The following is a 14,594-nucleotide window of genomic DNA, read 5'->3' as shown; positions in this document are numbered from 1 at the left end:
TGGCACCGCCACCCCTGTTCCCGCCTCCTGTGCCTTGGAGGAGGTCCTTCTCGACGGATATGCCTACATCGGCCACAAGCCCAACCACACCACCGCCGTTAGCTTGACGAGGAAGATGGAGATAATCGTGGCGTCCTTCTGGAGTGAGCGCCCACCGCTCCCCTCCCGCCTGTACGTGCACTGCCCCGAACTGGAATCCAGCGCCTTCTCGCAGCTTCCCCGCATCCTGCGCGTGGTGGAAGGCCTAATCCTCTTCCGCGTCGCCATCCGCTGCCGTGAGCCCATCCTCTATGAGGAGTGCGACTACTTCATCTACCATGTCGACAGCGCGTCGCTTAACGGAATCCCCAACCCCAGCCCTTTCTTCATCCGTGACGACGAGATCGGCCTCCTACCTCGGGGTAACCACTACACCGTCGCCGCGCTGGTGCCCACAAGCGACGATGAGGTGTTCACGCTTCACTTGTTACAATCAGAGATCGGGAGGTGGACATCCAAGGATGTGTCTCTGGAGGCGCCACAGAGCGAGTTCCCAATGGAGATCCCAAGGGATACGGATGCTTGTCGGCTTTTGAGTCATACCACAAACACCGTGATCACGCTTGGGGGTGAAGACGGTACCATGGGCTGGGTCGATCTCTGGAGGGGTATCCTTCTCTGCGATGTGCTCCTCCCCGCCCCCAAGCTCCGAGGCGTGCCTTTGCCGTTGCCGAGGGCAATGTATCTACCTAATGGTGAGTCTCGGATCAAGTTTAGATCTCCAAAGCTGTACCGGGGAATTGCCTTCAGCAAGGAAAAGCGTTGCCTCAGGTTTGTTGATTTGGATACCACCTACAAACGCCTTCCTGCTTCAGACAAGGAAAGAGGGATACCCACTTATAGATTTGAAGGATGGGAGATCACCAAATGGAGCAACTGCAATCTGACCAATTCCTTTGAGGACTGGCAGGCTGACTACCCGCCAATCCACGCAAACGACATCAAGTTAAATGAACAGATGCAAAAGCAAATGCTGGAGTACCAACTGCTGTGGCCGAAGGCACCATCACAGGGCAACAGTGTGGCTGCCGACCCAGGGCGAAACTTGGAGAACGTCACTGTTTTTCTACCCACTCCCAGCATGGATGATTCAAATGTTGTCTTCTTGATTGCCAAGGCTGAATTCCGGCAGCCTAAGGCATATGTTCTTGAAGTTGACATGGGAAACAGACAACTGAAAGGTGTGACTGAGTTTGGAACTGAAAGGGAACCATGTGCCAGTGTCATCCGTTGCCATGGTAGTGTCTCCCGAGTATGAGACGTGTCCAGCAACTTCTTCAAGGTAATTTATATTAGAGCTGCCATATTTCATCTTCATTAGCATAAAGATAGCAGCAACGAATCCAATGGCTTTATAGAAAAAATTGGTAAGGAACGAACATTGTAGTGATCAGCAGCATTCAATCCTGAGTTTTGGCGATGAATTGCATTCACCCTTTACTGTTATATATATCAATGTTTGGTTATTGTTTGTTGTAGTTTCTATCATTTTACATTTTAATAGACTCCAATGAAATGTGAGTGAGTTCAGCTAGCTCTCTAGTGATCAAAACACTTCTTTTTCGTTTTTTTTTGCAATATTATTGTTTGCTGTGCACTTTGGCATGCTTCGTCATCTGTGGTTCATTGGTAGTTCTATAGTTGAAACGTAATAGCCCCTGGCTCCCTGTGGTTCTCCTCGGTTGTTCTCTGTTTCGAGTCATAACATTGTCCATCGCTCATCCTTCCTCTGCATTTCAGTTTCTTATCTTCTGAATGCTATTGAGTCCATTGTTGACGTGTTACATTGCTAAGTAAATACTAAATACCACTCCCCTAAATCTGCAAATATGTTTAAGTTTCCACCTGTTATTTGCCCAATTTAACAGATAGGATTTAGGTCTACTGCGTATAAAGCTGGACCCTTTTCAGAATATGACATTATCTCTGGGTTAATTAAAAATATGGTCCAACCTCATACCTATGAGGCTCTGGTCCTATATGACTATACCATAGTTGAATTTAGTGGGGTATTTGAAAATATGAACATAATCGTAGATATGGAAGTAGAAATGCAATTATTTTATTGGGAAATGATTCCATCGAAATCAAGCTGCTTCCTTCCTACTCCCTCCGTTTTCAAAATGTAGGTCGTTTTGGCTTTTCTAGGTATATATATTTTGCTTTGTATCTAGACATAACCTTATATCTAGGTGCATAGCAAAATCTATGTATCTAGAAAAGCCAAAACGACCTGCATTTTGGAACGGAGGGAGTATCTTTGAACATAAGCGTGAAAATGTTAAACTGCTACTATTTAGGGTAGAGATTTCATTCCATCTAAATGCTCCTTTTCTTGTCTTTCAGAATAAGCGCTATGTTATTGTACATATCCTTCATTAACAATATTTTTACTTCTTTTCAGTAACTGATGGTAAGTTAGGGATGCTGAGGAATGAATTGTTTTGGAGTGATGGCAACATGAAAGGTGATGTGTGCCACATTAAGATTTGATGATGCATGCACAAGTCACTGGCTGCATTGATTCAAGAATACAGGCGTTTATGGTGATCTTTTGCCTATGGTATGCCTTTGATGTGTAATAATTTCTGGAAGACAGATTGAATTGTGCTTGAATTTATTGCTGTTTTCCCGTAAGTTACTTAGTGCTTGATCATGCTTTGACGTTTAAGAAATTTGTATGCTACTCTACTGGCTGTTGTACTTTCATAATATTCAACATATCTGTTTCGCTGAGGTTCTGCCAGTATTTTGTTAGTAATTAGGAATGGTCATTGCTTGGCTTGGCTGCATCAGACAAGTGTGTGCATGACGGGCAGTTTAGCCAGTTTAGGAACAGGAATATTCATAAATGTGGGTTAGGGACAGTATAGAACAGGAATATTCATAAATGTAAATGCGGGTAGTTAATTGATCTTCATAGTTAATCCACCTCCTATAATTCCCTTCTAAGACTTGTTGGCGTTGACTCGTGGTTGCCTGATAAGAAAAAGGCCGTCACCGTGCAGTGACTGACTGATTATTTACTCGACCACCTTCTTTTTCTTGCTCATTGGTATGTACCTAGGAGAGTTTACTGCAAATACTGTTACTAGATTTTGCATCTCAATAATGGTATCTTTTAGATTAAATTTTAGTGTGTGGCAAATGGCCAGTACCTAGCTTTTATGACAACCACCGCCAAGAAATTAGTTTGTGTTAGATGCCTGCATATACCCAATTGTTAGATTGATGGTTTATAAGTGATTTTTTGGGCAACCATAATCAAAAGGACACGGATGTACTAGCAGTGGCAGCAATACTGGGGAGGGTAGTAGTAGTTTCACTGCCAGCTTACAATTTCGAGAGAAACGGAGCAAGTTCATCACACTGAAATCACACATTAGACTGTCAGCGCTAGTTCATATGGCGCATTCTTTACCTGGAAAGTTTTTCTGCTAGCTGCTTCGATGGGTTTTTGATTGACCAAGCGTGCAAATGCAAAACACATTTTCATTTTAAGTGTCTGCTTCCTAGGTGCTGTCATGTGCAGCCCATTAGGGTCCCATGAGCTGGTGCAGCACCAACCCATTATTGGGCTGGCGCACTGTTCATGCACGCTTTAGATTGCCTGAACCCATGCGGCGTAACCATGCCAATGCCCTGGCGGCCGCACTAAGAGGGCAGGAATAAGAGATACAATCCAATCCTTGCATGGATGGGATGACTTCTAAGAAACCAATCTCTAGAACTAAGGAACCAACCTAACCTAATATTATCTCTAAATAACAAATCTAATCCTAGGGCTGCCGTTGAAACGTACTGTATATCATCCCAGCATGTGAAACTCCATTTGATAAGTTGATGACATGTTGCTCAGTCAATATGTTTGGAGAAGGTAGCAGTAGAGATTGCTCATGCCTTTCCAGACATAAGTGGAAGTTGCAATGACATGATCCTTGTAATTGCTTGACATTTTCCCTTCCATGAAAACCGCCTTGCTCCCGAGGGGATAATTTGATGCTTCCAGGGTCCCATGTATGAATACAGAGCAGAAGATGAGATTCAGTAAACCTGTCAGTTAGAACTACCAAAACGAGATAGTCGATGAAGCTCATGGTTGCTACCCACTGAAATTGACTCTTGGATTAACTCTCAGCCTTCGCAGTTGTAAAACAAGCAGCTATCATATGCATCAAGCCAATATACTGCACAGATCACGACATGAGGCCAGCTAGCCAATTGAACTATCACCGTTTTATTGCATCCAAATAGAATAGGCAGGTAGGATACTTAAACGTGAGAAGATCCATGCAACCGTAATCTGTAAATTCCAACAAATCCACTGAGCAACTGACTTATCCATCTGGAAATTGTTGTACAGAAGATCACAGAACCTCAGCTTTATATTCTTTCGCCACCAGATCAGATTAACCGTTCCATTGTGCCACATACTGATGCTAGCAAAACAGCAACTATTCATGTAGATGCATATCAGAGACACAAATGAGAGCTTCCACTGGTCTAGCTCATGATTATAAGTGAATAACAGCCAATGCGCATTTCTCCAAGATATAAATGACAACTTGTGAAGCATCATATCTGAAATGCCACTGCGAATTTTCAGTGTGCAGCTTGTCATCCAGGTCCTATGAAAACCATGTGCATTTACCACCAATCAAGATATGATGTGAAACCACTAATTTGAGAAATAGATGCAGGCCTGAACTCCAACTCAATGAAAAGGTTCGGCAAGCACTTTTTACAGAACCACCATTGGCATGACACTCATTAGGAAATGCTGAATATGTAGGGATCACTGCAGGCTCACCACTGAATATTAACCATCTGGTTCCACTTGAGTTGCACAGCAACCATATCTGTAAACTTGTGGTAACTATCAGTCCATCCCCAATACAATAGAACAGTGCAGGTGCAGGCCAAGAGATGTTCAACTGGATCAGCCGCTGGCGCTATGTCAGCACAAGAATTGCGCTGTCTTTCCTAGCTGTTCTCATTGAGGTAAGTCGAGCATTCTTGTTTCAAACTACAGTTGCAAGAAAAAACGGGGACTACTCTGGCCTACTCGTCTTACTCGTCTGGTCGTCTCATTGAGGACAACAATGATTGGCGTAATTTCCCGACTATGATTTATGAGTACGATTTATGAGAAATAGCAAATGATATATAATTAACCAGAATCAATGAATTTACTTCAGCAGCAGCCATCTCTCAATCTCTGCTCCCGTGACTCTCTGCAACAGGAACTCCCAACTCCTCCCGCATAAATCAGACACACGGAAAAAAGATTAAAAAATAACAGAGTGAAACGATAATTCTGAATCGGCTCGAGGTTGATTGAGGTATGCGGATTTGTGGGGTATTTACTTATTTGCCATCATTATTACACTACTAGGAATCCCCGTTTAGTACCGGTCCGGAACCCCCTTTAGTACCGGTTGTGCAACCGGTACTAGCAATTCGGTGCTAGAGGAGGGATCAGGTATCGTGTGCGGGGGTGGCCTAATTATTACCGGTTGGTCTCCCCAACCGATACTAATTTGTTTTTTTTCCTTTCTTCTCTTTTTGTTTCTTTATTCTATATTTGTATTTCGTATTTTTTCCTTTCTAATACGCTAATATGTATGAAGTTCTATTTATCTTAAATATTACATTTGAGATACTATTATTTATATATATATATATATATACACACACACACATTGTGCATACACATATCGTATCTACTATTCTGAACTCGAGCCCTGACGGTGATGTAGATTTGATCCAATATTATGAAACTCCCCCGCTAGATTTATGACCTCATCCAGAAGAAATCCAAAGTTGTTCTTGTATTCCCCTGAAAACTTCCGTGTCGATGAGTTTATCCTTCCTGTACATCAACTGTGTCATTGGTAAAGCTTATTATATATATAGTAGATCAATGGGTTTGCACAATTGAAACTTACTTGAAATATAAGCAAATAAATTGAAATAGCATATGAATTGATTTTTGAAGTATATACACATGAATTGATTTCTAAGTAGAACCAATTTATTGCTGAGAATTTGGTATACGTATGGTTAATTCGTGGTCGGTCATACGATTCGGATGTATAAAGCCGTGGATGAACTCACATACGTAGTACCCGCATAAATTAGTACCCGGCTCCTGTCTCGAACACTATATATATGGAAAAAAAGTTATGAAATATTTGTTGTGTTAAAGGAAGTGTCATGAGATGTGAAAATTCAACACCTACCGGGAATTCAGTCTTCCATTCAAGTTCCTCCTTGAATTCACCCACGTGAGTTTGACGGAATCAAGCCCATGCTTTGTTCATAGCGTCTATGATGTCATTGTATTCTTGTTTTGGTTTCCTCAAAGAGTCGAAGACATATACGGCGCTAATATTAGGCACAACAACAATGAGTATCCAATGGAATCTGTACAGTCAAATTAAAGCTAGTTAGTCTCATGTTTAACTGCTAGTTTGAAAATGAAAGAGATGGGAAACACGCTCACTTGAAGTTGTACGGTATTAGTAGGTGCTTGTAATGTTGCTTGTTGAGGAACTTATATATATATTCTTCAAGGTCCGATTTGGTTTATCTCTTAGATTTGCCTCGTTTACAACATCAGGGTCCATGAAGCCTACGTCATAGTATCCGTTCCTCCGACAAGTTTGAATCTCCATCCTGCATGATACAAAATTGAATAGAAGTTAAGACATCGCAAATTGACTAGAGCGGGGATTTTGAAGTTAGAGGAATATATTAAAGACTTACAGAACCAAGCAACTGAGGAGTGACTTGTCAAGTGCGTCTTGATTGAACAGGAAATACAGTTTCTCTAGCAGCACAATTATGATGTCATCCCCACGGAAAAAATGTTGATCACCAATCCGAACTTCGAGCATGGCAAATCCCTCTGCTGTAGCCTCCACGTACTATTGGTGCTACTTGTACATCTTCGTTGGAAGACGGTCCACCAACTGCGGCCACACAGGCGGTTTCCCATACTCATATTTCCATTTAGCAGCCCCAGGGTGCTTTGGGATGTGATCCTCCCCTCAAAGTTGAGTTGTGGTGAGTTTTGTATCTTTAGCGAATTGCAGCAGGTTCTTATCAAACTTAGAAAGCACCTTGAGCGGGGCAACCGATTGGTTGGATTGGGCTCCGAGTTGAGGAATAGTTGACCCACTTTTCTTCCTCTTCTTAGAAGCCTGCTTTGTTATTTGCCTGTCGTAATCAGATAGCGGTGGTTTCTTTGGTCCTTTGCTCTGCCTCCATGCTTCTGATGAAAGCCTGAAGTTTACCCTTATTAAGTGGTGGCTACTCTTTCTGTTTCTGCCTCCATGCTTCTGATTGAGCCTGCCTCCATGCTTTTTTTCTCAGCATCCACTGCTGCCTTGAGTTCCTCATCTGTCAAATCATATGGTAATTTTTCCGCTAGTGGCTTCTCCTTCTGCTTCTTCTTAGGAGGTGGAGGTGGAACTAAAGGCTTCTTCATAGAAGGTGGAGGTGGACTCAATGCTTGGATCCCTTTCTGGTACTGAACTCATGCTAGGATCCCTGTTTGGTAGTGGAGAGGGTGCCCTGACAGATGGCGTAGGTGATCTTGCCCTTGATCCTTGAGGAGATGATCCTAAGATCGGGGGATTCGGTTGCGTAATCCTTATGTAGCGCTTGGGCCATAGAATCCAACCATGGATGGCTTCTCCTAGATTCTTTTCCCCGTCACCTCCAGGGATCTCTAGTTCCAGATCATCCCAACTGTCGACCACTCGGTCCAACCCAACTTTGGCATAACCGTGAGCTGGAATCTCCACGCCATGAAGTGTTTGGCCTTGCGTCGGTTGCTCATCCACACTATAAGCCACTACAATGAGCTTGTTTTTCATGGGAGTAACAAGCTCACAAGGTCCTCTCGCAGTAATGTCGTCCACGGGGTGGCGTTGGTTGTCCTCAAGTATCTCAGAGGATCCTCCAGCTGGGGCTTCCATGGAAGCGACACTGCTTCGACGCTGAGTCGGGCTTACGTCGACATGTGACCCTGATGCTGCAGCAGCTGCTTGTTCACTGGCTTGTTTGCTCAGAGGTAGCGCCACACGTCGGTCAATTATTTCCTCCATTCTTGCCTCTGATGCTGCTACTTGTTCTTGCAACTCTCGCAGCTTTCATGTGTGGCTGGCCTTACTTCTTTGGCGACTTCTACATGATTCAATGTGCTCACGAAAGGCAAACTTCCACACAATCACTCGTTTGCCTCAGCATTGTCCAGGGTGTTTGGGATTTCCAAGTACCATAATCAGCTTGCCCCTCTCTCGATCAGGCACGAAGGATCCATTAGCTGTTTTCTTTACTAAGTCATCAAGTCTCGTAGCCGCTTGTCTTAATTCATTGCCAAACACAATTGATGCATCTTCGGGATTGAGCCTACCACCATGAGCATAAAACCAATTCTTTGCTCGCTCAGGCCATTCGAGAGTCTGTGGTACTATTCACTTGGAAATTAGGTCATCTTCCATCCTTTGCCATTTCATGATCCCCGACTTGTAACCTCTTGTCCCAAGACGATGAAAGTATTGCTTCTTGTGAGCATTGTCGGTGTTGGTATGAGTTTGCAACTAGCTCTTTTCCAATTTCTTGAACTGTACAAAGGAACCCCAATGATCCCTTAACTTCGGGTGCTTATTGAAATCAGGTGTAAACCCCTTCTTTATGTACTCTTTGTTCAAGTTTTTCTTGTACGTCTGAAAAGCAATTGCAGCCTTCTTAAAGCCCCATTCTTTCACTTTGTCTTCCTCTACACCTTCGAACGTGAAGTTATCTTTTAACTGTTCCCATAACATATTCTTCTCTAGGTCATGTACGAAGCTTATGGTGGCCGGGACCATGCTTGTTGAAGCGACGATGTCATGTTTTTTCCAATTCTGAAAGCTAATTAGGATGTTATCTCTGACAAGAAACCCATTCTGAATCACCAATTTTATCTTAGCATTGGCAGGAGCAATCGGTTCACCATCTTCAGCAATTTCTGTGATGATGATTCGGCCCTCTAACTTCTTGTTCTTGTCTCGTTTCTTTTGAGGCCTGCTCCTCAATCCATATGGCTGAAAAATGACAATTTGTTGTATGATGATGTTTCTTTTGATAAGAAGAGAATTCAAATAATGTTTACATATAATAATTGTGTAACAACCTAGATTAATTAAGCTGTGTTTAACTCTTGAACAAGTCATTAGTGCTTAAGGAAGAACTTTGTCAACATTAAAGGCAAGTGAAAGTACCCATTTGCCCTCTTCCCCGCTCGCCCGAACCTCGCCACGCCTCCCCTGTTTCCACCCCCCCTCCCCCGCTCCACCGCACACCCTCTCCGTGGAGCTCCCCCTTCCGCCCAACCCCGCACCTCGCCGACACCACTAGTCGCGTCACCACCCTCTCGCGCAGCTCTAGAGCTTGCTTGTTGCCCGCGAGAAGCGGCACCGCCGGCGGAACGCCGCCGGACTCCTCCGCCACCGAAGCTTTCCGCCGTTCCGCCCCGGCCAAGCCTCCCCCTGGAGCTCCCCCTTCCGCCCAACCCCGCACCTCGCCGACACCACCAGCCACGTTGCCACCCTCTCGCGCAGCTCTAGAGCTTGCTTGTTGCCCGCGAGAAGCGCCACCGCCGCCGGAACACCGCCAGACTTTTCCGCCACCGAAGCTTTCTGCCCTTTCGCCGTTCCGCCCTAGCCAAGCCTCCCCGTCGCCCCCAACCGCTTCAAACCGGACCAAGGTGAGCCCGTAAGCCCTCCCGGCCACTCACCGTCCCAAGGTCGCCGGCGCATCGCCAGGATTTTGCCCCCCCGTCGCCGTGCGCTGCCGAGGACCCAATTGCTTTTGGGAAAGTTGCATCAGGGACCTTAGTGTTAAAACCCAAGACCTTTACGTGATTAAACCCTAGACCTAGGGGTTAGTCTGCATGTTTGGGAATGGCGGTTGTGCAGGGAGAATTGGTGAAGGGTAAAATGGTGCTCGTGTCTGCTAGAGCGTTGCGCCGTTATATCCCAAGGGTATTGAAGTGTTGTATCCTCCATTTTGCATCTGCATCGGCTGTGGAGCCGAATGAGATGTGTTTGGCACCATTGAGAAGCTTCTCATTGGTGCCACGATGGGAGGGGCGTAAGCTAGTCCCTGATACCCCTAAACTGCGCCGTTGACCATGGAGCTGACGATGGTGTTGTATACAGTGTTAGTCATCACTTTAGACTGGTCGATCATGGCTTGATAGACTGACTGTTGTATCATATCAGACATCTTTCCTGAGTCCTCGGTGACGGTGATGTGGCGAGGAGGTGGCAGAGGAGCTTTCTTGATCGTCTTCCCGCTCCTGGTTCGACTAAAGGACTGTAGGCATGTCTTCTTATATTCTTCCAAAACCCTTGCTATCTCTTCCTTCTAGTCGTCCTTGAGATCTGCTGATTGACAAGGAAAGAAACATATTAAATTCCAGGGGTCTCAATCGGCTAAAGTTCCGATCTATCTTGAAGAACATATCGGCGAATCGGTCGATTTACTGTGCAAGTAACCGGCTATAGAACAGCCGATGACCACGTAGCAATTGTAAAGAAACTACTGGAGCAACTTAAACAACGCTACAAAGCAACACTTGAAACAGATCTAATCAACTATATGACAATTAATAAAAATAATAATAATAAGCTGACAGTTCATACTTCAAGCTGGATAACTGGTGATAAAACTAAAACAATAGATAAAAACCTATAATTCTAGTTAATATCGATAACCGGTGAATAAATCTAAATGAAACAACAGCGATGTGCTGGAAGTTAAAGCTTAGATATTACTCGATAAGCAGAACTTACCAATTGACCGGAGATCGTGTCGATGCAGCCCTGTCAATTCGTACGAACTCGTGAAAAATAAAAGGTTTTGGCGAAGTCGCCGACTTGAAAGTAAATTGTGAGGAAAAAGTAGATTTGTTGTATCGATTGATGTGTTGTTTTTTACAAGCCTTATGAGGAACCTATTTATACCCTACTACAACTGATTTCCTAACCGACTAGGATTTATCTCTAACTTTAAACAATATCAAATATTTACAAGCACGACTCATATCAGAGTCGGTTACTATCTTCTAACGTGCCAACCTCCTTCTTCAGCTGATCTTCATCCTGACCCCCACCTTAGGCCCGTACTAGACAAGCCACTCTTGCTCCCAATTGGCCAGCCCACATCGACTCTTTTCACCAATCGGCCGAAACACTGTAGCTTTAATCGGCCGATTCCCAACTGTAGCCTCTAGTCCGCCGCGTCGGCCGCCTTCCTTCTTCTTTGACGCCGATTCCAAACACGTGTCAAATTCCAGCGTCAACAGTTTTCAAGCTGCTCCAACATTTCATCAATGAAGGGCAACGGGAAATGATCCTTCTTTGTCACCTTGTTGAGCTTCCTATAATCTATGCACATCCTCCACCCAGTAGGAAGACGTTGCGGGATTAGCTCATTCTTTTCATTGGTGACAACCATCATTCCTCCCTTCTTAGGTACTACCTGAACGGGGCTAACCCACTCACTATACAGCACGGGGTAGATAATCCCAGCGTGTAGGAGTTTCAGGACCTCCTTCTTAACAACATCCCTCATCGCATTATTTAACCTCCTTTGAGGTTCCCTAGAACGTGTGATGGTAGGATCTAAGGGGATGCAATGGGTACAAAGAGTTGGGCTAATTCCCTTGAGATCTTGGAGGGAATATCCAAGAACGGTTTGATGTTTCTCTAGGACGGCGATGAGTCTCGCGAATTCCTCTTCCGAAAGTTTGTCACTAATGATAGTGGGAGACTCGTGTCACCATGGAGGAAGGCGTATCAGAGGCTTGCAGGTAAGGTTTTTAACTTGATCGGAGATCTAGGAGGCATCTCAAACTCGGATACGTCTATGGGTTCGGCGAGATCATCCTCCTCTTCCATGAATATTTCAGCGTCTTTTTTAAGGTGGGATTCCGGTGAATCGAAAGGAGAAATTCCCATCACCTCTTCGATCGGCTCAGAATCAAGGGAAGGATCTGTCATGAAGTTTTTGGCTCTAGAGATCTGGATAGAAAAGGTTTCCATCCCTAACCGGGCATCAAGCTTATCCTGAGTCGGAGCATCTATGAGTAACTTCTCAATGGGATGCCTGATCATGAGATCGAAGCTTTGTACATCAAAAACATGAAAGTCAAGGACTGCTTCGATGTCTTTGTGTCTAATAGACATGTGCTGCAGAATCCCAACTCCTTCCAGGAATTCTCTAGAGGAGGTTTGGAAAGTTTTATCGGTCGGAACCAACGGCTCGTCTCCAAAAAGTTGCATCACGCATTCGCTGGAGATGATGTTGGCTCCGACAGTGGGATTATAGAGAATGTTTACCGGGTTTCCTCTTATGGCACACGGAATGGTTGATGGAGGGGAGCTCATCTGAGGAACTTCTGACGATAGCTCCAGCTCCCTCGACTACTCACTAGTCATAATGGCCGTCAGCTTCCTAACGTTTACCCTTAGGAAGGTGGCTTCTATAGGATCATCAGGAGGGACGGGTACCGACGGTTTCCTCTTGCAAAGATAATTTGAGGTGTTTTCGAAATCTTCAAAGAGATCATCCTTGAATTCTAAAGGGAGCTCTGAAGGTTGAATTTCTTCTTCCTCTGAAACTCATGGTTTAGGAGAAAGTTCTAGGGCTAAATCTAAGGATGTGGAAGGTGAAGGATCGGATTCAGCTACTAGAATGTCCTCATGGCTTGACATATGCTCTTCTCGAGAGGGTCTAGACTCGACCACTAAGGTGGTGTTTTTGGTGATACGATCTAAGATTTTCCTACCTTCGGCTGGAGCCTTGTGGGCAAATGACCCTCTAGCAGTAACATCAAGGTAAAGGGCGGATTCCGTGTTGAGACCCATGCAGAAATGCTCAAGGAACACATGGTCGGGAATTGACAGGACAGGGCTGGACTTCACTAAGAGTGAGAACCTGCCCCAAGCGGCACCTATGGATTCCTTCTCATTCTGCTGAAAGCTGAAGATATCCCTTCGTAGAGCGACAACACAGGACTAGGGAAAGAATGAGAGACAAAACTTGTCTCTAAGTCTATCCCAGCTACCGTTCACGCCCCCTACGGTTTGCATGTACCATTGTTTAGCCCCTTCTACAAGAGAAAAAGGAAACAACTTCCACTTGAGGGTTTCATGTGACATGCTCGCGATAGCGTAGCATGAACACACTTGCTCAAATTCTCGCAGATGGTGGTATGGGCTTGTCGTTGTCAGGATTTGTGGATCGAGACTTAGACTAGTAAATTTCTTTTATGCGCGTAAGGCTTCGAATGGTGGCGTGGGAGACACGGGGTTAGACTGGTTCGGGCAAAGGAGGCCCTACGTCCAGTATCGAGGCTGCTCGTGTTACCAACGCGGGGTTCTGTAGTAGGGGTTACAGATGGGCGAGAGAGGGAACTGATCCCAGGTCTCTTGAGGGTGCTTGTGCTCTACGGGAGTGTGAGAGTGTGCTGCTAGCTTGAGGAAAAAAGTCTCTCCCCCCGTCTCGTGACCCCCGGTCCTCCTTTTATAGCACAAGAAGGAGCCCGGGGTTACAGTTGAGATGGGCCTTAGGAGAGGAAGCAGAAAGGATAAGCCAAAAAGAAAAATAATACAAGGGAGGGCCCCGAGGCCGCCGCTCCCGCTCCGGCCCCCGGTCTCTATCAGCGCGCCCGACGAGGGAGGGCGATTCCGTCCTGATCTTGTCGATGATCTCCCTCATCGCCGTCGCCGTCGAGAGTGATGATGAGCCTCAGCCTCGGCATCCGTGCCCACCGGGGAGGAGGCCTGATTCTGTTGCCCCGCCGATTACCGTAAGACCCGGACGTCGCATCCCTGACGCTGCCGTTAGGAGCACGGGGCGCGAGAGCAAGCGATGCGTCCTCCTGTGTCGTTCGGCGCGGCTCATGAGTACCCTGTGGCGAATCAGAAGGAGCCGTGGCCACTGCAGCCCGCGCCGCACGGCCGTGCTCCGGTATTCGTGACCAGTTACGTTGGGGACGCCGCTCCCTTGTGGCTTGACAGGGCCGCGGCGTATTTATGGTGAGGTCGATAGGGGGACCCACGAGATCGTTATCCTTATCCTCCGGTCCGCGCCCGAGGGGAATATCCGTCTCGTGGACCCGAGTGAGTCCGACCTCCGCGTCCAGGGTCGGGCGAGGCGGAGTTTCTGTGGTGGGGGTCGGGCGCTCCCGACCCCGGTTCCCCGGGTCGGACGAGGCGGAGCCTTGCGGCGAGGGGTCGGGCGCTCCCGACCCTGGGACCGCGGTCGGGCGAGGCGGAGTCCCTCCATCGAGGGGTCGGGATTGTCCGACCCCGGGGCCCTGGGCCGGGCGAGACGGAGTGGGATGTTCTCTACCTTCACTGGGCCGGATGTGATCATAATTACCGTAGGTGGGCCTGGGCCTTCATGACTGTCGCTTTAAGCGGTTTTGGGAGGTCGTTAATATTTCCCCCCAACAGTAGCCCCCGAGCCTGTGGTGAAGCAAAGGTGCTCCTCCA

At 46.2% G+C, this 14,594-nt stretch overlaps 1 protein-coding gene across 2 annotated transcripts in view; it reads left to right on the top strand.

The window, feature by feature from the left end:
* Window positions 1-6: 6 nt before the first annotated feature.
* Window positions 7-14,594, top strand: part of LOC101778424 — a 35,006-nt gene continuing 20,418 nt past the window's right edge. The window contains exons 1-2 of one of the 2 annotated variants that reach the window (XM_004970877.3): window positions 7-1,321; window positions 2,444-2,780. In XM_004970877.3, coding sequence (XP_004970934.1) covers window positions 116-1,297 — 1,182 coding nt within the window. In that variant the 5' untranslated portion in view covers window positions 7-115 and the 3' untranslated portion in view covers window positions 1,298-1,321; window positions 2,444-2,780. Of the gene's footprint in view, window positions 1,322-2,443; window positions 2,781-14,594 lie in introns of those variants that run through there. The other variant, XM_022826947.1, reaches the window with a different exon arrangement.

Source organism: Setaria italica, chromosome V (assembly GCF_000263155.2).
Source record: "Setaria italica strain Yugu1 chromosome V, Setaria_italica_v2.0, whole genome shotgun sequence".
Taxonomy (NCBI): Eukaryota; Viridiplantae; Streptophyta; class Magnoliopsida; order Poales; family Poaceae; genus Setaria; species Setaria italica.
This window is presented reverse-complemented; position numbering and strand designations above follow the sequence as displayed.